The sequence below is a fragment of the Argiope bruennichi genome, chromosome 8 (genome assembly GCF_947563725.1).
Source record: "Argiope bruennichi chromosome 8, qqArgBrue1.1, whole genome shotgun sequence".
NCBI classification, from domain to species: Eukaryota; Metazoa; Arthropoda; class Arachnida; order Araneae; family Araneidae; genus Argiope; species Argiope bruennichi.
Window position 1 is genome coordinate 91120882 of NC_079158.1, and position 26938 is coordinate 91147819.

The 26938-nt window shown below is 26.1% G+C and overlaps 1 protein-coding gene across 2 annotated transcripts in view; it reads right to left on the reverse strand.

Moving 5' to 3' along the window:
• The window catches only part of LOC129981897 (cell adhesion molecule Dscam2-like), a 395465-nt gene that overhangs the window by 94634 nt on the left and 273893 nt on the right, over positions 1–26938 (reverse strand). For both annotated transcript variants that reach the window (XM_056092942.1, XM_056092941.1), the window contains 4 exons: positions 24841–25002; positions 14050–14334; positions 12837–12956; positions 5685–5855 (listed from right to left, as the gene is read on the reverse strand). In XM_056092942.1, the coding sequence (XP_055948917.1) occupies positions 5685–5855; positions 12837–12956; positions 14050–14334; positions 24841–25002 (738 nt within the window). The remainder of the gene's footprint in view (positions 1–5684; positions 5856–12836; positions 12957–14049; positions 14335–24840; positions 25003–26938) is intronic.

A 26938-nucleotide genomic window follows, 5' to 3' on the forward strand; every position in this document is an offset into this window, starting at 1 on the left:
ATAATTTAATGTTAATTTAATAACATTAATTAAAAATAAAAAGTTACAGAACCAGAAATGTTTTTACCATAAAAATTAAAACGGCATAATCATTAATATTACAATGTCGTTCAGAAAATTTTTTCTTCGTTGATTTAGCACAGATAGTAATGCAAAATTCATTTCTCTTTAGTTCTTTGAGCATTAATGGCTTATTTCAGTTTTAATTAAACCAAATATATTTCAACGAGCATCGATAAAATATTACAAAAGGAGTAAAACATGGAAAGATAATCTTTTTTAGAATAAACGCTAATTAAAACAGTTCTGTTTTACTGTCCCAAGAAGATAAATGTAAGGTTTTCATAAAGAGACAAAGCGGGCCCTCCTTTTACAAAGCGTCTGTAATTAAATTTTCTAATGATATAAAGCGAAAGCAGAAACACATTTAAAAGAATTACGCTTTTAGCAAAAGAAAAAAAAGAAAAAGGATGTGAATCCGAGTTTATTAAATTTGTACTTTTATTATCAACCCATTTCTTTTGCCGTATCCCTTTGCAATGGAGAAAAAGAACTAATATTAATCACTTAACAACAGGAGCTTTTACTCTAAAGTCAAATTATATTTAAGAATTTTAAAAAGAAATAAGAGATTAGAAAATTAGGCTGGCTTATTATTACTGAGTACTTACAGGAAAGATTAATTTTTTATTAGCCTACAATTGTTATCTTGTATGTCAAGAAAAAAAAATCAGAAATAATAGAGTAATGCGACACATTTTATTGGAGATTTATTACTTATTTGAAGCAATAATTGATTTCACTATGATATACACCCCAGACACAAATAAAAAAATTCAGAATGAATTAAAACTGCGACAAAAATCATCGGTAAAGCAGAAGTAAAGAAATGAAAAAAAAGTTAAATATGTGGAGTAAATAACAAATGCAAAAGTGACATTCATATAAAGCATTGAATAGGTTCAGAGAATAAATAAATTGAATATCCTTATTTGTAGATTCTTAGCATATTTTCAGTAGTTAATTTTTAGAATATGAGCAAAGGGGCAAACGATCATTTTGACAAATAAACAGAAATTGTTTTAGTCTGTTTTCAGGAGATAAAGGTATAAACTCTGGAATTTTTCTTGGAATCTTGAGCAGTTTCTACTTATTATTATTTTTTCTCACCGGGATAAAAAAAAAAATCTCACATCAAATAACCGAAAAGATTTAAAGTGAAAGTAATAAATGAAGTGATCAGGCTGTAGGCAAATCAATTAGCTCTTCAATGCTGAAATGCCCTAAATACCTGCTCAAAGAAATTATGGCGGGCATCCATGATGCATGGACATAACTGTGAATGGTTGAATATCAATGACTTGAGCTTTGTTCATCAGAGACACTAGCACAGATATGTTTAGTAGGAAGGAAAGATTTCAAAAAACTCTCAAAGGTTATTTGAACATGCATTTGCTTGATAGTTAGGGTTTTAGTCGGTTTCTCTTTTGTATATCAAGCTCATATGTACGTTGGCTGCCTATTTTAAAAGAGTAGGGCATTTTTCTTATGTTTGGGAGAAAAATACGCTTTCTGTTATTCTCAGATAATTGAATTCGAATAGCCTTAGAAATGAGAAGGTTAAACAAACTGAGATAAATGCTAGGTTTATGCAGCTGTATCATGCGATAAACAAGAGTAAACATTTTCCTGACACAGATTACTATCCATAAGGGAAATGTTAAGAATATCAATAAAATAACACAGTTCTTCTTCTTGAAAAACTCAACAATAAGAATTTAATCTGTGCGCACATATTTAGCAATGGCAATTTCTTGAATGAGAAATGCTACAGAGATTTGTGGTAATATACATTGAATTCTCTTAATCATATTACGTTTTGTAGTTAATATTTATATTACTTTTAAGTGGTGCATGTATGAACAGAGAGTTTGATAAACCTTGTAATAAAATCACACTAATGATGGATTATTGCGATACATGCCTTATATTCACGAACTTACTTTCATATCGACACATATAAATCGAACATATCTTTGATCTTTGATCTTTTATTAAATGATTGAATAATTGAGATAGTACGTACATCACAGATATTCTAAAAAAAAATGCAGCATATAGACTTAGTTAGTCAGTGTTCATAATTAAAGATTTGTCACAATGTATCGAAATTATGTGATAAGATATTCTTGCTCAAGCAATTTGTATGAGTATTTTCTATTTCATTCGTTTCTCTAATAAGATATCCATCGATTTAAGGTAGGGGAAATTAGAATTTTGGATCACAATGAACAATATTCTTCATAACAATATTCTATGTAATGTATCCTTTCTTCCAGATACATTATATAAGATTTTGTTTTGTCAAAAAATTCATAAGATCTTAAGAAAAGTTATGCTGGTAGATATCTTGCAGTGGGCGAAATCAATCTTCCGAAATCTGTATCAAATCATTTTTCAGGGTGAATGAAGAAGTATAATGCAAATATATATTGTTTCTTTTTTTCAATGGATCTCTAATATATTGACTTTGCACTGTACATTATATTATTTTGAAAATTGAAAACCTTGAGTTAAAACAACTCATACTGCTAAACAAACAAAAAAAATCAAAATAACAGCAAGCATTTTTTTAGGATTTGTCTACATTCATATAGATAAGTACCTTCTCTGAAAATTTACTTTATTTTTCATGGCTGTGCTGTCTTTGACAAAATATCTAAAGTGAAAATACTTAACAGAGTCAAAAATGCAATACTTAAGCCGAACTATGCACAGCTGAAAATATTCAAATCTATTTCGATGGACTCAAGAAACTGCAATATGGATATTCATTCTTCTGCTTTCGTTTTTTCATTACCATAATCTGAAGCGAAGTTCCATATTTTCTAGCAGGCAACGATCTATTTCCCTATGCAGCGCACATTTAAATAAATAAATATATGAAATTCTGCATTATTAGTTCAAAATTTCTCTTCAGTATTATATTTGTACTATATTAGTACTTTGTACTAGTATATATTAGTACTTTGAAATTTTTCTGAATAAACTTCAATTTGTATTGCTTATATTAAGTCCATAGATTTAGATGGAGCTTTTTAAAAAGATTATATGATTAAAATAAATTCTGTTTCGTCTTTTAAGTCCACAGATTTAAATGAAAAAATAATTAAATGAATATTCAAAACGATCTAAATTTACTTCAAGCAACATTCACATCGAATGATTGGTTTCGTCTTTTCGCATTTGATATTAGTAAAGTTAAAAAAAGTTTATTACCATCCTATTTGCCACTTATAGAATTTTAATATTAATCTAAAATATAAAAGTACCACATTATTATAAAATTTAACTTTTTTTTGAAATGATATTTGATTTATTATTATTTTTTTACCAGAATATTTTTCCATTGTTATTATTTGGAATCAGTTGACTATTACTAAGAGCATGCTTAAATTAAATCAAGAAGATTATATCAAATCCATTTATCATTCGGTAATAAACAGGATTTTGAAAAAAATATTTTTTTTTACATTTTCCACAGGAACAGATAGCTAAAATTATTGATTTATGAATATAAGATATCATAAATAATTGTTTTATCAAAGTATTTTTATTATAAATGCATGCATTTAAACAAGATTTTTCTTAATATAGATATAAGTATGTATGGAATAACATATGCTAAATTTTTGAATTAGAATGGTTTCACCATTTTGTTCCAAATTAAAAGTTTACATTTTTATTCAGATTCTATCATATTTTATGAATAAATATGCTAGGGGCAAAAAATATTTAAAATATCTTTCTGGCCTTATAATAATTGATTTTTCAGTGATCATGATAGATATTATGTGATCTAAATTTTAATTATCACGAAATCCGCTTTTTCTTTCGCAGAATTCATTTGAATGCTCATACACTCTACGTTAATAAATAATTTTTGAAAAAATATGTTATAAAAAATTTATAGAGAAATCATCAAAGTTACTTTTAATTATTTGAAGATTTCTGATATATTTTTATAAAAATTCCTGGAAAGCGTTTTAAAAAAAGTTGTTAACTTATTTTTTTTTATCCTATTTAATATCCTTACGAATTTTTTTTTTTTAATTTTAAGATATTTTGGAGAGTCAAACTTTTGTACTGTCACGTTTATATTCTCATATCCTCGGAAAATTTAATTATATCATATTTATGCTTTTTGAATTAAGGTGTATAAGGTAAGGTCTATATACCATCTGATAAAGTAATTCGAGGCCCGTGCTACTTTAATTCCTCAGTACTCTTTTCGATCATGTTTCTCCACTGAAAATTCATTTTTTATAACTGAAATATAACTATTTTAGTTTGCTTTCTCATCCATGATCTGAAATATCAGACATTTTTATAGAAGCTCATTAAAATCCTTAAATCTTATGACATGAGTTATAAAAGTCTTGAAAAAAATGGCATAGATAAATGTAACTATATAACTATGAAACATGAAAATCGTATCAAATATTTGAAAGCACCGACTTTCTCATCCATGATTGTAATACTACAAACAATTGTAATTAGATCATATTCTACATCACATGATCATTTGAAAAAAAATGAACAAAATAATTAAATTTCTATTATTTCAACCTTCTAATGAAACCTTAAAGTTATTTATTTAAATTTTATATATTATTATCTATTTCATTCTAAAAATATGAGATACAATATATAACTTTGCATAAATAATTAATTTGGTAGCGTATTTCAATAACATTTCAATTTGTTTGGAGTCCAAAACATGTTATTATAATAGTTGTTATTTGTCCATGTCAAGTCAAACGTTAACAAAAATATATATCATAAAACATACTACAAAAGCTACATAATTAAATAAATTGGTAAAAATTCGAAAAAAAAGTAATTCTCAACTTTTTTTTTTCTGTCAAGATATTGCCTCTTTGTAAGAAATTTCTATGAGATATTTCTATAAAATCATTGTCTTCGCTATTTTTATTATGATTTTTAGTATTCCAACCATCGAAGGAATATTAAAAAATATATATAAATCTCTATTATTATATTAAAAATCTCGATAGAATCTTAGAAGAGTAAAGCCACTGTTCATATAAACACCTAGTACGCAATACACCACTATTCCTAAACCCATACATGGATTCTTCAGAATAAAAATGATAGCACCTTACGACGGGTGTTTTAATATTTGCCTTGAGTGAGAAATTTCAGTGACAGTTTAACCTCAAGAGAATACTTGGGCAATTATTTTGACCAAGCTTTTGAAAATCCATCAAACTTTGTCATCATCCTCAGGGAAAAGTTTAAAAACTGGACCAAAAATGTGTTCAGAATTTTTTTTTTCCCCTTTTTCTTAAATCTCCGAGTTTAAATTTCTTCGACAAAACTCAGATAAAAGTAAAAATAAATGCTAACTTTTGTTCCAAAACTTTTTTTTTTTCAAATTATGATGACATTTTAATTTTTTTAAGATAAAATGCATCTTTTTTCCATATTCCATGCTTCATCTTAATAAGAAATTTTCAAAACTTTTTATCAAAATGTGATTCTAGATACTCTCCTCGAGCATTTTTTTCAAACTCATAAATTATATTAAATGCATTAGACGAATCTTATAAAAGTTTTAAAAGTTGAATTGATATAATAAAACAAGTCATTAAGATACTCACCATGGACTGTTAACTTCACTACAGTGCTCAAAGGTGTGCCTATTCCATTACTTGCCTCACACATATATCGTCCATCATCTTCTTGCTCTACATCTCTGATGACCAATGATCCATTGACCAATGTCTGAATGTGGGATCCACTGATAACTGTTCTATAATCACCACTCTCATCTAAAATAAACATTATTTGGCTGAGGTACTATATTATACTTAAAATTATACTATATAAATTATTTTTCTCTATTTTATGGTACATTCCATTTATTAAGAAATGACAAACGATAAAGTCTTAAAACTTTTATATTATTATTTTAATTTTATTCTTTCTTGCTGAAAAATATGGCATTTGGAAAATGTGTCCTTTTAAAAAATCCGAGTACTCGAATTTTGTTGAAATTTATATTTATTAATATGTGATGATATATTTATTTGCTCTTACTGCATTAGATTTTTTTATTGCCTGTACACAGATATATACTCACTTCACTATATATACTCACACACACACACACACACACACACACACACACACACACACACACACACACACACACACACACACACACACACACACACACACACACAGACACACACACACACACACACACACACACACACACACACACACACATACACACACACACACACACACACACACACACACACACACACACACGCATATATATATTATATATATAAATCATATTTCATGTTAAATTAAATGTTATATATAACACAGATATCTAAGTAATAAAGAAAAATCCCGATAGCAAAATCAGTAGTCACATGTCTTTATATTACAATGCATTCGCATCGGGAGTTTTTCAATTTAAAGTCACCTCGTTGTTTCGAAATAAATTTTGACAGAAAAATAAAAACAATTTACAAGGAAATATATACGAAGTTTTACGACGTTTTAATTTTGATTAGCATTTTTATGTATCTCATAATAAAATTGAAAATAAAATATTATTAAAATTATCGATGCAATAGTTCCTTCACTTTACAGTTAGCGAATCTTATTAATCTGAATGCTATTTCATTTAGTATTGGTTTTATCTAAAAATTCCTATTAAACTCTTCAAATGATTGCAAAAAAAGACTATAAATATTTGTCAGAACATAAAGACTATAAAAAGTAGTCATATTGTATCATATAAATATATAGATGCTCAAAAAAGAGTATTATTTTTCCCAACCCTGCATTAAAATTAGTAAGTAAATTAATGATAAAGTAAAATAATTATTTTGATCATACTTTCAATATCGTAATGCAATAAAATTTTCCAGATAATATAGAACTCCGAATATTAATAAATCCAAAAAGTAGAGATAATTTCTTCATATCAATTTGATTTAAGGAAAGAATTTATATAGGCTGAATTGCATTTAAAAAATAGGAAGAACTAATTATATTATAAGAATATTGCAGTGGGTAAAAAATGATTGACATTTAATGAGCTTTTCCAGACAGAATAATAAGAAATATATTTTTTTCCTCAGATGAATTATTTTCCTTATATTTTGAGTCCTAGCAGTACTTAATTTGTCAATGGACTATAGTGTCTGACATCAGTACATAAAAATAAAGTTTGAATGAATTATTTGCTTTGTAGTTACTCGTATCTTGAAGACATAAATATTCGGCAGACGATGATAAAAATGAATCTAATGCAGGCTGAAATTGGAATTCCTTGTCACAAAACTCCGAAGCAAATAAATTCGACAGAGCTTTATGATTCAACCAAACATAGTAAATAAAAATTTAATTATAATTTCAGTAAGATAAGTTTCATTTCAACTCAAACTTTTCCATCGAATGCTATTTATTAGCTCAGATCAGAATGCGATTCAAATCTCTGAGAAATTCCAGCGCATCGTGGAAAAAAAAATATATCAAAACTCTAATTTATTAAATGTGCCACTTTAACCAATAAATCGAAGAAGTTCTTTCATTGCAGATAATTCAATTTGCTTCACATTCCCCAGAGCGTGTCATTTATATACCACATAAAGGTCCATCTTCTTTGCGCCCCAAGGAAATTTTCTTGTCTTTTTCACACCAACTCTACGATATATTTTTTGCTGGCAGATTCTCACCTGAATAGATTTATCTTGCCAAAAGAAGATTATAAATCATCGGCGATGAAAACTTCTTTTGAAAGATAGTTATTTCCAAAGGATGCCCTTTTGTACAAGACTTGCCCGCATGTAATCACTTTAAACGTAAATATACCTATGCATGGAAAGGCATAAAAAGCTTTTTATTGCGAAAACTTTATGCTCTCGTTCTGAATAAGGCATGGTGAATTTACTATCAAAAAGATAATCCTGCAAGCAATAGACGATGAATATAAATTTTATACCATACCATCACGGAGTAAACTCAATTTTAGTTTATATCAAGATATGCATGTATCATGCATGTATCATAATAAAATGCATTTTACTTTAATTTCACTATATATGTACTTAAGAAAGAGAACAGACAGATACGAAATAAAAACACGTCTATGAAAAATAGGCATATGATATTATATTCTTATTTGAAAAAATGATATTCCGCTTCATTTTTAGAGTAGACTCAAAATATTTATATGAGATATTTATTAAACATCTAGAACGATTATTTTAAGGTTTTTGCATTTTATAGAGAAAAAAATGTGATGTTTATAAAAGTGATGGAAATTTTTAGATTATATAGAAATAATGTCTAATAAAAGATGGTATACTAATTACTAATATCATTAATAATAGATGGTTCATCTTGAATCTTCTAATAATTCAATGTAAACCACTGTCAAATATAAGCTCAATCTGCTAAACATGTAAGAATCGTTTTTCATTAATATAAATTGCTTTGCCGAAAAAAACAAACATTATTTGTCCTTCATTTTATGAAACAAGCACTACTAGCAAGTAAATTAATTTCATAAAAAAATTAAACAGTAAGTGGAATCTTTTTTTTTTTTTTTAAATTTTGCGAACAACTTTTCTTTATTTAGTTATACGAAAGTTATGGTTTTCTCACAGGCACATAAAATATGTTATCTTGAGTAGTTCTCAAATTCGAGAATGAATATTTTAAAAGGTAATTTATTTATAAGAAAGGATGTGACCACTTTGAAGCTAAATATTCTAGTAACTAAGCCAGAACACTCTTGATCCAGGCTAGCATATAATTTTTAACAAAAATCTACTAAAATAAAAAAAAGAAAGAAAGAAAATGATGGATTAATTGAAAATTACAAAATTAGCTTTTAAATATCCAATAAGTATCTTTTATTTATATTAATTATATTATATAACGATATTGAAATTTCTTTTTCACTACATCAATTCGTGATTTAAAATGTCAAATATGATTCCAATTAATCTTGAATATTTTTATACGAGTTGCAATTGCGTTGTAATGTTTAATTATTTTAGCATATTACCAATCGAAAACAAAAGCTTGAAACATTTAAATTATACTCTTGAATACTCTTGAACAGTAAAAAGAAAATAAGTATTATATAAGCTTGAATTTTTTTCCTACTGAACAAAAGCAATTATTAAATTCCTTAAAGGTGTTTTACTTTTAGAATATAATATATTTTCAATTCTATTAATAAAGTGTATTTAGTAATTAGATTTTTTGGGGCTCTTCGAAAGCCAGTGAATGATAATAGCTTCAAGAAAGTTTTATAAATTTATCACTTGATATTGATATGACTTCCAAAAATATTTCAGTATATATTTCCGTGATCTTTAACAATGTTTTCATACTCTTTTAATATTCCTATATTTGAATATTTTTTTGATATTGTATCTACTGATTTCATAGTTATACAATCAAAAATTGATTGTTCATATGACAGAAAACTCACATCATTCGTGGTATTAGTGCTTGCTGCTTCTTTCTTTAAATCTAACATCAGAATTATCTTGTAAAAATATTGGATGCATTCGCTTTTATTAAAAATTATTTTATATAATGAATGGTTTTTACCTACGAATTCATCATCACAAAATATTCTATTTATATTATATATTGGGATACATTTTGTTTGGATTAATATTCATCAATCTGTCATCCGAATGTTTGAGATTCCGCAATAGGCACATATGTTCATAAAATACAATTTTACTATTCTGGAAAAAAAAATTTATCTTGAAATATTTTTTACTTTCAAAATGACATTTTCAATTTTATATATTATCACTAGAATAACATTTTTGGAATTTAATATTTCAGTGCTAAGAAAAATCCATTCTACAGTATATTCATAAAATAGTAGTAGATAAAGTAAATATCTGTAAACGAATTGCCATCAACGAAAATAGAAGTTTACCTGTTTAACTAACTGTAATAAAAAATTTGAATACTCGTCTGCAATTATTAGTCATTTATGTAGACAAACACAACGTTGGGAAAACAATAAACAATATTTTGTTAATAATTAAACTTTAATCTGAAATTTTTATCTCTATTTGTTGTATCCCAGGAAAGCTTCAATAAATGAATTTTAATTATTTTAGAGCTTCTGCGAGTATCAAAATCATTTATTCAAAGTACTAATAGTTAGAGTAAAGGAAACTGAAAATATCTTATTAATTTCTCTACTAGATGTAAAATTAAATAAATATTTCATTTTACTTATGTTAGTTAATTTATTGTAACATATATATTAATAAATCTGATTTATCAAAATTAAACAGATATCCTTTTTACTTTCGCATTTCAAGCAGTTTTTAAATTCTACTTTTCATATTTCTATAAATGAAAATACATCATTATAGTAGAAATTCTTTGATATTTCCTACCATAAGTTTCAATCAAAACAATTATCTTTTTTTGCTTGAATCACGTTAAAAAATCTTATATTTTTTGATGATGGACTATAAACAGTTCAATATTTGGAATACGACATGAATTAGTGTAATCATAAAATTCATTTACTGAAAATGTCTCTATCAAATCGAAAATTCCAGAATTATTAAATGTTGGACATTAATAATGGCTTGTCTTATCAAGCAAAAGGAAAATGCTTGGATTTCAAAAGTTGTATGTAACACCTTCAATTCTAAATTTATTTCTGTGCAGCATGAAAACAATTCTCAAGCTTAATATAATTTTAAACATTTTCTCCACTAAAGGAAAAAAGTAAATAAAAACGAAATAGGTTTTTTTTTTATTTACAATTGTAAAATAAAATATGTATATGAACTGCATCAATTAAAAATATCTAAGAATGTTTTCTCAGATTATAGATAAATCATTTATGGAATTTTTAAAACATTTTTTTCCTCTTTATTTTGTATAATTCTCTGAACAATTTCTATAATTATAGGAATATTTATTAAATATTATTTAACACATATTACATTTATTATCAACACATATTATTTCTTCAGGCACTATATCATTCCACAAAGAGAATGATTTAAACTAAATCGCCAGAAAGTGATGATCTCTTTCCAAGTAAAATAATAAACTAACATATTTTCAATGAATAATTGAAATCTGTTATAATTTTTAGATTTTCCTTTCATGAAAACGAAAAGATTATACATAAAATATTAAGTTTATATACTAAAATGTTTCAAAATTGGCGCTCTAAAGGAAAACTTAATTTCTTATAGGAAATCAGTGAATTTTAGTAATGAATAAATATAATTATTTTATTACAATCTATTGAGAAACAATATTCTCATTATTATTAACTTGTTAACCATGTATGGCAAAATACTTCAATGTGAAACAAGTTGCATCTAAATTAATAACCCAGTGAAAAGGTTAGTCATTTCAAATATGCATTGCCTAAGAATTCCAGTATAATTTTTGATATTTGTAATTAATTTTGAAACATTCTTTTCAATAAGCTAAAGCAATGAGAAATTTTAATCTTTCCAACGTAATTCTTTTATTTTGATTGATTTCATTTTGATTATTATTATTTGCCAATGAAGCACTTGACCGTTTAACATTTATGTATATAGCTCTAATTTGGAGGAAGTGACAGGGGCTTGCTGCGAGATATTTTCATATATTTGCTTCCATATTATGTAAGGCATTCGGGGTTTTTTATATGGAGAAGCAGTTGGCATGACAGTTTTATATTAAATAATATCAAACTGAATAGATGGAGGAAGAAATAGCTTCCTTCTTCTTAATGGATACCTATTTTTAAAGTGAATGCCACTTATGAGACTTAACCATGCATATTGAGTTCTATTTTACATGGATATTCTCTAAAATTTTAAGAATGTGTCAGGCATAAGAAATGCAAATCTAATTACTTTCGGAATTTCATTTACGATCCCTTCAAAATTAATAGGCAGATTCAGAAAGTAAAGATAATTTACGTTTTAGAAACATGCATATTTACTTGGATAATAATATTTATTACATAAGAAATTGTAAATAAAAATTATTTATGCACGAAATGTATCATTATGCCGAAATTTTTATTAGTTCGTATTTTATTTTTATCCTTACGTCAAAGAAACGTGTAAAATAATTATTTTAGTTCAATAATTCATTTATCTTGACTGTCAAAAGATTATTTATGAAGAAGAAATAAATTATTTTCTCTATACATCAATATGTAATGTAATATGGAGAGTTTAATATATTGCCCCTAGACTGCAAACACATTGCATATCCGTCATCGCCGACATAAGATCAAAAACTGACTTAAAGTATTTATGTTCTCGAATTGATCATGTATGGCTCTTTTCACCATTTGATAGCACCTAACAATTTTCTGACAGTAACGCAGTAATTCTTTATCCCATCTTTTGGTAAAAAGATGACTAAAACTTTTTCGTAATGCATATCAAAAAAATTTCATATAATTTTTTATCTTAAGCTATTGGTATTGAATTTCTGTTTCTTCCAAGAAATTTCCTTTAAGAAATTGACTTTTTGGATTGAATGGTACTTTTTGGAAGAATAGGACTTTTTGTATTCTGAAATAATGTGAAAATAAAAGCACCGCATCATTACTTGTGCCGGAAAGTCATTATATTAGCAAATGTGGAAATTATATCAATGAATAGATAAAATTGCATATTTTCGTAGCAATATTAGTATTGGTTCAAATATTTAAATTGTGACTTACTTTAGATGTAATAAAAAATTAATTTGTAATTGAAAAACCAGCTTACCATTTGCTTTTTTCCAAATAACTCTTGGTTCTGGTCTACCATCAGCGGTACAATCTAAAATTACTGTTCCACCAACTGGCACAAATTGATCGTTGGGCTCAACTCTCCATCTAGGAGGAGCTAAAAATGAAAAAAAAATATTTTAACGAGTGAAGTGCAATTTAAAATAATTGCAATTTATACCACTATATAAAAATTTTATATTTATATTTAGCAATCAAGGAGTAATTTCGATATATTAATTTGCTAATTTAGTTATTTTACTTTATTGAGAAGAGAAGTTTCCGACATGGTGGTTGGTTCTCACCACCCTGGTGGGTACCGAAATTGGGTAGGTGTGTTCCCTTTTAAGATGGAGGGACACGCTTCCGCCTGGAAGGACTGCACAATGGCGGATAAGGCCTTTAAGGCGCAACCTTATTTCCCGCCAGTATTGTCGTTTCGGTCCATTCATTCAAATTTCATCCTTATGCCTTAGTTAGACGTTGGAGTAGATAAGTTGTGATTATGTTTAAATACAGAAAATTAAAATTATTTTTATTATGTAATGTTATTTTATTTCTTTGATTTAAAAATTATTAACTACGTTAATTTCATTTTGAACAATTTAAAGCAGCTTATATTTCGCTGAAATTGCTTAATTATTATTCCTTTTAATTACATGCTAAATATTTTTAAAATTAAAAAGTTCTTATTTTTTTAAGAAAATGAATTTATCTACATATAGTTATTTATTCTTTCAAATTGATTTCCTGCATATATATACAAAATTTTTAATAAAAATTAAGTTTGAATTGAAAATTTAATATAGCATTTGTGAGACATTAAGAATACTTTTTTTTATCTTATACCTAAATTCAATGCAGATATTTCTTAAATATATAAGTAAAAGTAAATATTTTAAAGTTGTTCATACTGGATATCTATAATATCTGAGAAATTTTGGAATTAACTTTGGGTATGATTTTAAAATACCATTATAATTCGATGCATTATTCATTCAGATTCAAACTGTATTCATAATCCAGCCCTACGAAACTTTCGATTTATTGCAGTGAGACATTCGGTCGTCTCTTCAACCAAAGAGCAATCCTAATGATTCCCAATACGTGTGGTTTAACAATGCAATCAGTTAGTCAATTCAACGGCAAATCCAGTTCCCTTGTACCTTTCCCAACTCCCTTAAACTATTCAATCAATCAGATTTGCTTACCGCTGACGGAGAGTGGCACAGAGTAATTGACAGTGGCAGCATCGTTGTAGGCAACACACGTGTACGTGCCACTGTGCTCCTGACGCAAAGACTTGAAGATGAGCGTGGACACGAAATCATCGATCATCTCAAGGGATATCCCAGATTCCAGGGACAACGGAATGCCGTCCTTCAGCCAGGATATACGAATGGGCGCGTCTCCTGTGGGAACGCTGCAGGATACACTAGCCCTCATTCCCTCTTGAGGATTCTTGGGAAAACTGAAAGGGGTGATGCTAGGAGGAACTGAAATGAAGGGAGAGGATACTCATAATCATTGATGATAGGTACACAGAGTCTTGATTTAATGGTTTTGAATCCAGTGTAATGATTTGTGTGTTACATTTAAGTGATATAATACTGTTTCCAGTAACTCATTAAGTGTTAAAGGTTGAGAGAATTTGAATAGTTAGATGAATGACTTAACTAATAATTATATCGATAAAGGTAACTTTTGGAATCAATATAAAATAAACTATCGAGCCATTCAAATTATATATTTTGCATGTTAAGTGAAAGCTGAGATAATTGACTCGGAGCGATCTTCATAATTAGATTCCTAATGTATGCATGGTTTTAATTCAATTGCGTATATATTAGTTTTAGTTATTTCATTTTAATTAATAAAATTCTGTATTTAAATATATAATTATTACAAATAAAGGTTACTTCGGTGATCAAACGATTTTATTTCCTTCATTTTAATTGATAAAATTCTATATTTAATTGTATAATTATTACAAAGATCAAACAACATTTTGATATTAGCCAATAAATTTGTAAAAATTAAATTTCATTATTTTCTTGTTGTAAAGAATGTATTAAAACATATTCTATAAAATATTTTTTCAGGAGTTATTTAAGTATTCTTTTTTAAATCTTCTTTAATGTGTAGACTATTCAAATAATTATCTGCATGTAGAAATGAATGAAATATTGTCACTTTTTGCTTCAATTGAGCACACGCTGTACGGTCAAAACTTGAGAAATAAAGATTTGGAGAAAATTTTATATGATGTCGTAGTATAATATTTCTTAAACGATGTTGAAGTTGAAGATTCTACACAATTTGTTAAATTCCTAGTACATATTGAATATTAAAGTATAATTTTAATATTAATTATGAAAGTTATTAAAAATATAATCTACAGTTATAAATTCCTCCTAAAAGTACAGTAAAGAGTCTAATCTCCAATGAAATCAAAAACTTTTGATGTCTTTTATAGGTGAAGCAAATACAAATAGCAACAACATCCTTATCCCTCTTATCAAGCAATATCATTATTCCTTTTTTTTAATTAAAAAAATACTTGAGTTTATAGATAAACCTAGCCTGCAAATAAATGAAACGCTTAGGTATATTTAACATTTGCTATAGTAAACTGCTCATGAAAAGCTTCATTTCCGTATGTGAGATTTCATCGCGCTGTTCTTTGCGTTTCTGGAATGTTTCGTTAGCTCTTTTTCCATCTTTACAAGCATTTTAAATTGATTTTTCTCATCTTCTTTTCACTTTTTTCATTGCAAAAACAAACCTTCCTTTTAACTGACGAATTAAATCACTCGTATAAATAAACCCAATTGAAAGATTGATTTACTATAACTCAGCAGTGTGTACATGGAATTGTCGAAGAATTTGAAATATTTGATTCTTCCTCAGTGGCTTTATGAATTCAAAGACTTCAACTGCAGTAACTAATTTTGTGATGTCATATTTCCAACTTTGTTGGACTACCAAACTAAATAGATGTAACAACCAACGCTAAATGATAGGATAATTTAAGTTTTATAATTTTCAGTTAGTTCAGAGTATTTGTTAAAATATAAGATATCAGATTCTCCTGAGTACAACATTTTTTTTTTAATTTACAATGAAAATCACAAGTATTTTTTAATGCAAATATGAAAAAAAAAAATGTAAATTTGGAAAAATTATTTTTGTATGGCCGAAAGTTTGCAATTCCTGGTAAGCATAGAGAGAAATAACTGATAAAAATGTCAGTCGATATCTACATAAATTTAAAGATTTATTTTTATCATTTTTTTAACTTTTATTTTGTAAGCAAACAATTTCAGAAAACTGAAATACAATTCAGATGCACTTTTAAATGCTATCATAATCAACAGTTTACAAAATAATTGCCGAAAATAAAATTTGGGGGTTAATATTTTATTTCAATTAACAAGATAGAATTCATTTTCCAAAGATTAGATTCGCGGATTCAATTTTATAATGCTTTTTCCCCCTCGAAAATAGTTGCAAGAAAGATTTTTTTTTCTTTTTTTAATATAATTTTAATTTTCTTGTATTTATTTATTTGGAAATCTTGCATTATGTTACTATATAAAGACAGAGCAACATTTATAGAATACGAATTTTTTAGATCTCCTAATTCTGACAGATACAAAAATGCTTACAGGCAGTCTGTTTTTTTCTGAACAAAGTCAAATCATTAAAAAAGTAATGCACATATTAGTTTGAAATTCTACCAGTTATAGGCTTCTATGTAACACGTAACGAATACCTATGAATTTCCCTGTAGTTTTAAAAGAGCAAAACACTTTTTGAAAATTTACTCCCGCCTATTTTATTTAAAGTATTATAACGCTCTACAGCTCGTTTTATAGGACTAATTAATATCTAGATTTTTTAAAATTTAACTTTTTTTCATTTTGGTTCAGGGTTTGTTTTTTTTTCACACGAGAAAAATCCGCGTAAAGAGTAAGGGCATTGGAAGTTGAAACGCCGGTGCAACAATTTAAACCTTTAAGTTTTAGATAGCCAAAGCACTTTAAACAAGTAAATGTGCTGTAATGCATTTTTCTATGTGTAAGTACAATTTCTCTGGACAAATAGTCGATTCTCTTTTAGAAAATGAGATACAGGTTTAATTTAAAGAAATTTATAAATGATTACGAATGATAGCAACACAAATATCACTAATTTATGGTTTAGAGACAATACTTCCGTGAAGCAAATACTTAAATGATTTGTTAAATTATCTGATTAATAAATAGCATTTTTCCTTTTATCATATAATAAATTTCATTTTTTAAATATTAATATCAAAATAACATTTTATTTAAAATAGTTTTTGGCGTATATAAGATAAATAGGCGATTTTTACTTTATCAGATTTTGTTAAAAATTACTAAGAAAATAAATTTTAAAAATTAGTGTTCCGAAAAGTATTATAATTTAAAAAGTAATTTGTTCATAAAAATAATGGTATTGGCAAAAATAATATTATGAGACTTTTAAGAAATATGTACAAAACAGTAACGGACAATACTTTGAATCTATTGGAAGAGTAAAATAAGGAATGTGTGATGTAATTAAGAGTTAAAAGAAATCTCCTAAACCCCAAGCATTCTAATATCTTCAAATGAAGCAATATATATACGAAATGTGTTTTGTGTGATACAATATACCAAATTTACAAAAGATTTTGGATTTTCCAAAACAAGAGCAACTGAGTATAAAATCAGCAAGGGTAAAATCATTTAAAGTCCCTTTTTTATTTATTCTTATTAAGTAAAGAAATTTTCAAAAGATTCGGTGAAAAATATGAATATTCATAACATGATTATAAAGAGTGTAAACATATTTCTGTTATTAGAAATACTATCGTTATACTTTTACAACGATCAGGAAATTTTATTTCCCAAAATAATGACTTTTACTCTATAATCCTTCAAAATATATGATATATATATATATATATATATATATATATACAACAAACTGAACAATATAATTCCTTTAATGATATGTAACTAGTTTAGCCAAGTTAATTTACTTTTTAAAAGGATTACTTCTTGTAATTTTTGGAGTTATATGATTTTTAAATTAAAATGCCTTGTTTGTCTTGTTCATTCAAAAAAATATTGCTAATTTTCAAACGGCTGAACATTTATACATTATTATTAAATAAATATTCAGTCATTAAAATATATGACTTTTTCAGATTTTTTTATTTGCAAATATTTCTTAAAATCTGTTTATGCCTAATCCATTAATTTTTTATAATTTTATAAAAGAAAATTTATAATTCATTTTTTTTATAATTTCATGATATGAGATATATTTATAAACGATCACCTCTACAATGATTTAGTAGCTAGTAACAGATGGACATGGGCACATTTACAAATTAATTTCAATTTAAAACATCTAAATAATGTCAATGAGGGTTTTTTTTAATAATATTATTTTTAGAAAATTCTGAAAGAAATTTTTGGATTCATTCACTTTTCACAGATCAAAATATAAATAAATAAAGTTCATTACTTTAATTCATTTTAATCTCTTTAAATTAAAAAAAATCTGATTCAACATGGAATACAGAAATTATTTCCTGTTAAGGACTCATATATAAAATCGCAACTTGAAATCTGACTAATCTCAGATTGAAACTAATCAATTGAAATGAGTAAATGACATTTCACAAAACTGGGTTCAAAGATTGTTTCAAGATTAGAAATAACATTTATAAAAAATATGTATGGAGCATTGAACATTGAATGTTTATATAAATTGTGAATATATTATAATTTAAACGTTACAATAAACAAATTTTTCTATTGATCTTTATCATTTCATGTCACTCTTAAAATAGAATAATATTTTTCTACATTAATATTTTCTTTCTTAAAAGCGCATTATAAGATATTTTGTGGTTCAAAATTACAAAAAGCACAAAAGGCTTTCAACAATATCTTGTCCATTAGAAATGTGCTTCAAATGATACCCTTTTTCTTAAAAACTAAAACCACAGAAAATGCTGCATTGGACAAATAGCAGAAAACTCATCTCTAGAAAATTTCTTATTCTGCTTCCATATTAAAAATAAGGAATTCATCTTTTTGTAAGTAGGTAGCTTTTAGAATGTATTCGCATGCATTCACAGCCAGCACACAAATTGCATCCCAAAAGTCATGAATAAATACGAACTTTAAATGCAGTGACACTTCTGAAAAATGGTGGAATAAAATTTCACAATAAGGCATAATAATAAAATAAATGGACGTTTTTGATCGTAAAGATAGAGGCTTTAATGTTGGAACCGATGAAGATAATGCCGCAATTTCACACTTGCATTTCACAAACGATCTTTGAATTCTGTTTTTATTGCCTAAAGAAAGAACACTGACATATATGTATATAAATAGATAGTCCATAAACCTTTCTTCGCTGTATCTGAAACAAACAAGTTATTTTATTTTAAAGGAAAAAGTGATAAAAGCGGTACGAGAAATGTGTAATCTTTCATCGCAATACGTGCTCTATTATTCTCTTTTGTTTTGAAGTTATTTTCTTGAAATAAAAAGTACTACTGGGTGATGACAGATTATAGAAGTTAGACTTTTTTCAAAATTATATGTTTCCGCTGTGCTTCATATTATCTAGTTCTACGTGGTAGTTGTTTATGAAAAACATGACTGAAGCACACGTTCAATACATTTTTGGTATAGCAAACGTGATTTGAGTCAAAATCGGAGAATACTTCTTGTTTCAAAATTTTTGTTCTTGAAAGATAAAATTCGTTTTATTGCTCTGTAAAATGTTGTTAGTATTTTTTTTTTCTTTTAAATTTATTTGTCGAATGCATTTGTGACGTAATAATAAATTTAAATTTTGAATTTAAAGTGAATTGTTTATAAAAATATTTTACTTACAAAAGAATAATTAATATTTTTATCATATTATATTTATCATATTATATCATAATCATATTATATTCAAAAAATAAAAATTATTTGCTGACATAAAAATTCTTAGCTAATTTTGACATAAGTACTGAATTTCCAACTAACTTTTACGGAATAAATCTCATTATGTTTTTTTTTCATCGGTAATATTATAATTAAATTAAATTTTATTGTATTCTATTAAGACAATAATATATAAATCATTGTATTTTATACTGAAGCCTTCTTATTTTTTAAATAAACAGAAAACAACAGCTATTCTTACTTTAACTTACTTTTCAACGCCCTTACATAAATTCTTGAAAATATTTTTTAAAGGAATTTATATTCAAGAAGATAAAACTGTTATTTCTAATATTTATATCTAGCTGTTTTCTTATTGTCTCCAAGTATATAATTAAGAACATGGTAAGATATAAATTTGTTATATTAATCACGCATTAGTTCTTAAATGCTATAAAATGCTTGCAATTAATATTTTTAATCATATACATAATTAAGTCATTTCTTATTTTCTGTACCTAAATATAAGTCTTTACAATATTTATAAAAATATATCCATGTTGCTTTCATTTATCCAATAGTCCTATGCAACTCATAAGGAATAAATAAATGGCATAAAATAGTACCGTTAGATTTTAAAATATCAATGTGTTCATTTATAAAATAATGATCTTTTTTTTTAAAAATCAATATATATAATTATCCATGCGTTGCATAAAACGGATTGTAATAATAATAATAATACAGATTTCAGACTTTCAATATCTATGAAACATGTAAATAGGAATCAACCATTTTTAATATATACCATTTTTGAATAAAAACTATCAATAAATTTCGGATGCGAAATTTACTCGCATAAATATTTTCTGAAACAGAAAGCAGTATGTTTAAAAACACCGCGATTGACCTGTTTAAACAATTTCACATTTATTATCAATAGTCTAAAAATAAACCTTTTATGAGGAAAAAATTACAATTTGTAAATAATAATAAAAAATGTAGGGTGAATATATTAAATTGTATAAACAAAGAATTAATTTCTCTCAAAAAAGCTGTAAATTGCTAACTTTATTTTTTTTAATTTCAATTAGTGGTTTTTTGAAGCAGTTTATGAATTAAAAGTAAGATAATTTCCTCTTTATTTCAGGTGCAAAAAATAAGTAAAATAAAGTTTTTATTTATTTTAAATATACCTTCTCGATACAGATATAGTTTTAAAATTTAACTTATTTACATAGACTTAATATTGATTAACATATACTTAAAAAATATTTGCCATTATAGAAATCTAAGAACCAAAATACATTCTTGAAAGTCTATGTAACTTATTAAAACTTCAAATGAAAACTTCACCATTTTGTAAATCAACACTCAATGTGAAATATGTTTCCCATACTGTTTACGATATGGATGCTATAATAAAAATCATCAAAAGATCCAAACTTCGATGGTTCCAGGATATCTTTATCAGAATCATCCTTATCCAACAGAAACTTCTTTGTCAAATGGTGTCCATCAATAAAACTCGGACAGACCATTTACATAAAGAGATAGCTCCAAAAAAAGATCACGTAAAAACATCCCAACATAGCAATCAATAGTTCTTACTTTGACATTTAATATTAGGCTGCACAAACACAGCACTTTTTTTCCGGAAAAAAACATAGCAGTCTTTTATGAAGATGTGAGGGTATTGACTAGTATCATCACCAAAAGAAGTGACATATAAAATAGCAAATAGCGGCTGTGATTAACGGTTTCCGATACTGCTAGCAGTGTTTTTTTTTATTTTTATTTTTTATTTTATTCTTTTTTTGTAGTTGATAGCGGTCCGCTAAAAGCTTGTTCCTGTTTTTATAGATAAATAAAATTCTTAATAAGAATGTTCCTTGATAAGAGAAAGAATTTTTCTTTTCTTTTTATTACTTGATTTCGACTTCAGCAAGACGTATTTGTATAAGATATTAAGTGGAAATATTTTTGCATTTCTATGAATTGAATAAATGTATGCATTAGAATTTTTCTTTTAACTCATGGTTAAATAAGTTAAAAGTAAATAGCATGTTAATGAAGCAGACATAAGATAAATTACAAGTGGAATAGAATTCTAAAAAGGGGGAATAGAAAGAAGTTTTTACATTGTCTTGAAGAAGTATTTCTTTTTAAATTTATTATAATCATAATTCAAATATAAATCAGATAGGGAGTTTATTACATAATTATGTTCAGAAAATTTCTATTATAAGTTTTTAAATGATATAAAAATAGTTTTATGCATTTGTTTTTCATTGTTTTTAAAGAAAGCCTATTTCTTGAGCTTTTTATTCAATATAATTAATTAATTATTATTATCGCTTTTCTTTGCAAAAATAATTTAACTCATAATTTCACCATTTATTTCTGTTTTTATCATGATTTATAATCACAAAGTAACCTAATACAATTAATTTCTAGAGCAATATCGAAATAATATTTTTAATAGTTAAAAGCAAAGACAGCATTCTTTGTTTCTCTACAGGCAGAAAAATGTGTCAACACTTAGAAAAATACTTGAAATGTGCTGTGTACTTACTTTTCATCAATTAACTATAATAATGCATTGCATAGTCGGATGGAAAATTACAAAATTAGATCACAAATTGCACTGAATATACTCTTCTTTTAATAAATGATTATGGGGATTTAGATCAAAGATAAATGGTAATGAGAATGCTTTATATATTAAAAATAGGAAGTGTGCAATACATTTAAAAAAAGTTATCCCAAATGTCATTTTTAAATCTACAAATGACGATTAAGCTACATAACATAAAATAATTGGGAAAATGAAGCTTAATATTTCGAATTAAGGCCAAAATTAAGATTCATTTTGAAAATAAATGCGTCAACCTTTAAAAATTAACAAAGAAAAAGACAATACCATTCATTAAGGATTGAGAGTGTGAAACTAAGTTTCTCTCAGTAAGAGAATGCAATTAATTTAATCAATTTATATAAACCTATCAAAATAATTTGAGTTATTAATTATTGTTTGTTTATACTAAACAACTTTTTCTTGAGAAAATGAATTTATATCCCTTAATAATTGAAATAATATTATTTCTTCTTATGTTTGCTGTTTCTTGAAATATGCGTAAGCCAATATGCTTCTATAAAGTCTTAAAAATAAACATAACAATGAGGCAAGCAGTTATTTTACATTTTTTTTCATTCAGTTATGCTCCATCCATTCTTATTTGAGAATAGAGTACATAAATTAAATCTGACTATTGTAGATACAGAGATTTTAGTTTCTATTTTTCTACACACATATGCTTTTATTTCCAGAATAATATTTGAAAATATCACGAGACGTATCTAATGTCATTTTCATGTATTTTAAAGATTAATAAATAAATAAATCAGTGATATAGTCTTATTTTAAGCTAATTTAGATAAATAAAACTTCAGCAATTCTTAACTAGACACACGATGTTTGTTATTAATAATTCATATGCGAGAATTTTCATGAAGTATAAAATACAATCATATGCTATATGTCATTATTTTTTATATCCATATAAGAAATACAGTTGAATCTAAATATATTAAAGAAATTATTTTAAAGAAGATAAATTTCTCTTTCTTACGAATGGTGTGGGAATTTTTAACTAGAATATGTGTCATATAAACTTTGATTATTTTGCTATTGAATGCATAAACCAGACATCATTATTTCTATTTAATTTCTCGTCACTGTCTGAAGGATTTTGGTAAAAATCCTTCAAAGATTTATATGTTTTCTGTAAATATATATATTTGTCTATATATAAATTATAAAGAAATATCGCAAATATTAGTAGTCTGGAAATATTCTGCAATTTCTGTATCTTCTTAAAATATGTAGAATTAGAACTGAAAAGATTTTACGATATTAATATTTGTAAGATGTCGTGCAACAAACGATTATCAAAATGCAAATAGTAACGATAATAATAAATTAAATATTTAATTTTAAATTGTGACAGACGATATTTAAATAATTTAGTGACACCCAATTAGTTCAAAACATACTAAAGCTCTGAAAAAAATATTATTTCTAAAGAGTCACACACTGTTTGACATAAAATTGTTTAGTATAACATAAAAATGTTTGAAATTCGGTGCAAAGACTTGACAAATAATATTTTATATCAACTAATTAAGAGGATATTTAAAACTATATATCACAGACTACTTTTAATATTTTATCATTATCCTGTGTATAAAATATTAAGTGATAGAAATGATAAGCAAGGATTCAGGTAAAAACATAACTTTAATCAAAGAAACAAATAAAATTTATATTTAAGCAGATTAGCAATTATTATTTATAATCTATTGGAGAAATTTTGCAAATCTATTTTTAACATCAAAATAAATCGTAATTTCAAATTGTGTTTCAGAATGTAAAATTGAATCTATACCTAAAAATATAGACTATTAATTAGAAAATAATAATGAATAAATATAATGAGGATATTTAAACATTCTTTCAGATTCGTATATTTTGCGTACCTGTAAGAAAAGCATTTATGTATCGAAATATTTTGATATTTATTTATTTATCAATGTTTCAGAATTCAATTGATGTTTTTGTTATAATAGTAATTTATTTTTGCCACAAAAAAAAATGTATACTTTTAAATTTTACATCGAATGTACTAAACAAAATTTTGTATTTTGTTATCCAATTTTTTTGTAAATTTCTGCTAATGTCCTTATAAAATGAATTAGCTATACTGAAAAGTAAAGTTTGTACTAATAGCAGTATATATATTTTTGTATACATTCGTCCGTATTAGTGTTCATCATACATTGCGTGTGTGGCGTGTATATTGTACATTATTTAGCATCTGAAAAAAAGAATAATATCCAAACACTGAAATTGAACAACAAAAGAAAGAAATCTATAAGAAAGTGTACAAATGGCGTGAAAAAGTTTTTTTTTTTTTTTTTTTTTTTTGGTTTGAGAGGTTTTTCGCCAAGAATCGATCATGGATTCACGGAACTTACCTAGAACTTTGAGGAAGACGTCAACGGAAGCTTTGATACCTTCATCACTCTCTACCTGGCACCGATATTTTCCTTCGTCTTCTATGCCATCCAGCCCTTGGATGAGCAAAGTTCCATTAGTAAACACCTTCTGGCGCCTTCCCAGAGGAAGTTGGCGGTTGCCTGGCGAAAAAAGAAAAGAATCAGGATCTTCCTAAAGAAATATGATGGATGGTTGGATGTCTTAAATGTTTTGTTCCACTAACTTGTTTTTCTATCTATTTTTCTCCATGGCCTCTATGTGGATTTTTGTCATTTGGTAGGCGGGCGGAGAGCGTGTTCAACAGAGATTAGGAAAATTGGTTTGCTTTTGTGGAAGAACTAGATTGTTTGTAATGTCCAGATTTATTCTTTTATATCTATTGTAGTTCACTGCTCTGTTTTTATTATAAAAGTGGATTTTGATTTATTATATATAATATGCATAGGATGTTTGTTAGAATATGTAAAGCACATTTAACGTTAAGGATATATTTTTTTAAAGATAATGATTTCCACAGTTATTTTATGCATGTAGCGGAGAGATATTTCAGACAACATATACCGTAAAATATGATCATGGATACTATGTTTCTCATTTCTATCGGAAGTTCTGAATATGATCATTATAGAATTTGTATATCTATAATCATCACGACGAGATTTACTAGGTTCTTATTATATATCAGTACTTTTATCAAAAAGATAATTTACAATGCTATTCATAGTTTGCTTAAAAAATTAATAGAAAATGGAAAAAAGAGCTCTTGCGTTCTTTTCTAAAATTTTCACATCTGTAAGATACACCCCCCCCCTCCATTTAAATAACTACGCAGTATTTATCGTATACTGTTGACGCATTGATAAACATAAATGTTTAATTACAAAGGTCATTTAAAAAACAAAAATACGTTTTTTTTTTTTTTTTTTTTTTTTGATTTAGTCATTTTCTTTAGCAAACCGATAATGTGTGTAAATATATATATATATATATATATATATATATATATATATATATATATATATATAACCCACCAAACTAGTTGTTACATATGTAATAAAAAAATAATTACTTAATTCAGGTAACTTGGTGTTAAATAAATTGCATCAATTCATATAATTATGTATTGTTCAGTCAATATTTTTTTTAAAAATTCTGGTTGAAAGCAATAACTTTATTTTAATTTCATCATCGTGATTGAAAATTAGTTATAGTAGAAATGCTTCTGCAGGTAAAAATAATGGAAAAAGGAAATTGATTTCAGATGTAATTTAAATTAATATTTTAAATTAATTTAAAATGAAACTGAATCATTTGAATCTTCGATACTGCAGGTCTTATTCTAGAGAAATCCACTAGTTTAAAATCTCATTCAAACTTTGGAAACATTTCCATCCAGAATATCTGCGAACTTGGCCATCCAGCATAAGTTGGACTGAAATATTCCTCTTTCATTATGATATCTGAATCTTTACGATTATTGGTACAGTATTTCGATCCTAATTAATCAAACTAATTTTTAGCTCCATGAAACATTCGAAGTATTCCAAATAAGGATTTCTAAATATTTGTCGTGTGTCAGTAATGATAAGATATACTTAAGATATATACACAAACTTTCCTTTGTTTTACCTATTTATATAGGGACATACTAAACATATGTATCATATATCAATAAAGGATGCTTTGATTGATTTCCATTTAGTATGAAAATTTCATTAAATTCATTGATTAAATGAAATAAAAGAGAAAAATATGTAGAAACCCGTGAATCCTTAACCTTCCATTAGAAGATATAAATATCTGTAACTTATCTAAAATATCCTTCGAATAATAAATTACTTTCCGAATTCCAGTTTTTTAGAAATATATTACTAGGTTTTTACTATTCGGAAAACATTTTTGACTACTTATCTTTAATTGAAAACTTAATATCAAATTTATTTCATTGAATGTCTTTCCATCATTGAAATTCGTATGTTCGTATAAATTCATAGAAATTGCATTTCGAAATAAAAAGTTATGTAACATTGGATTTAATACCCAAGTAAAAAATAGAAGTAAATATTAAATTGCATT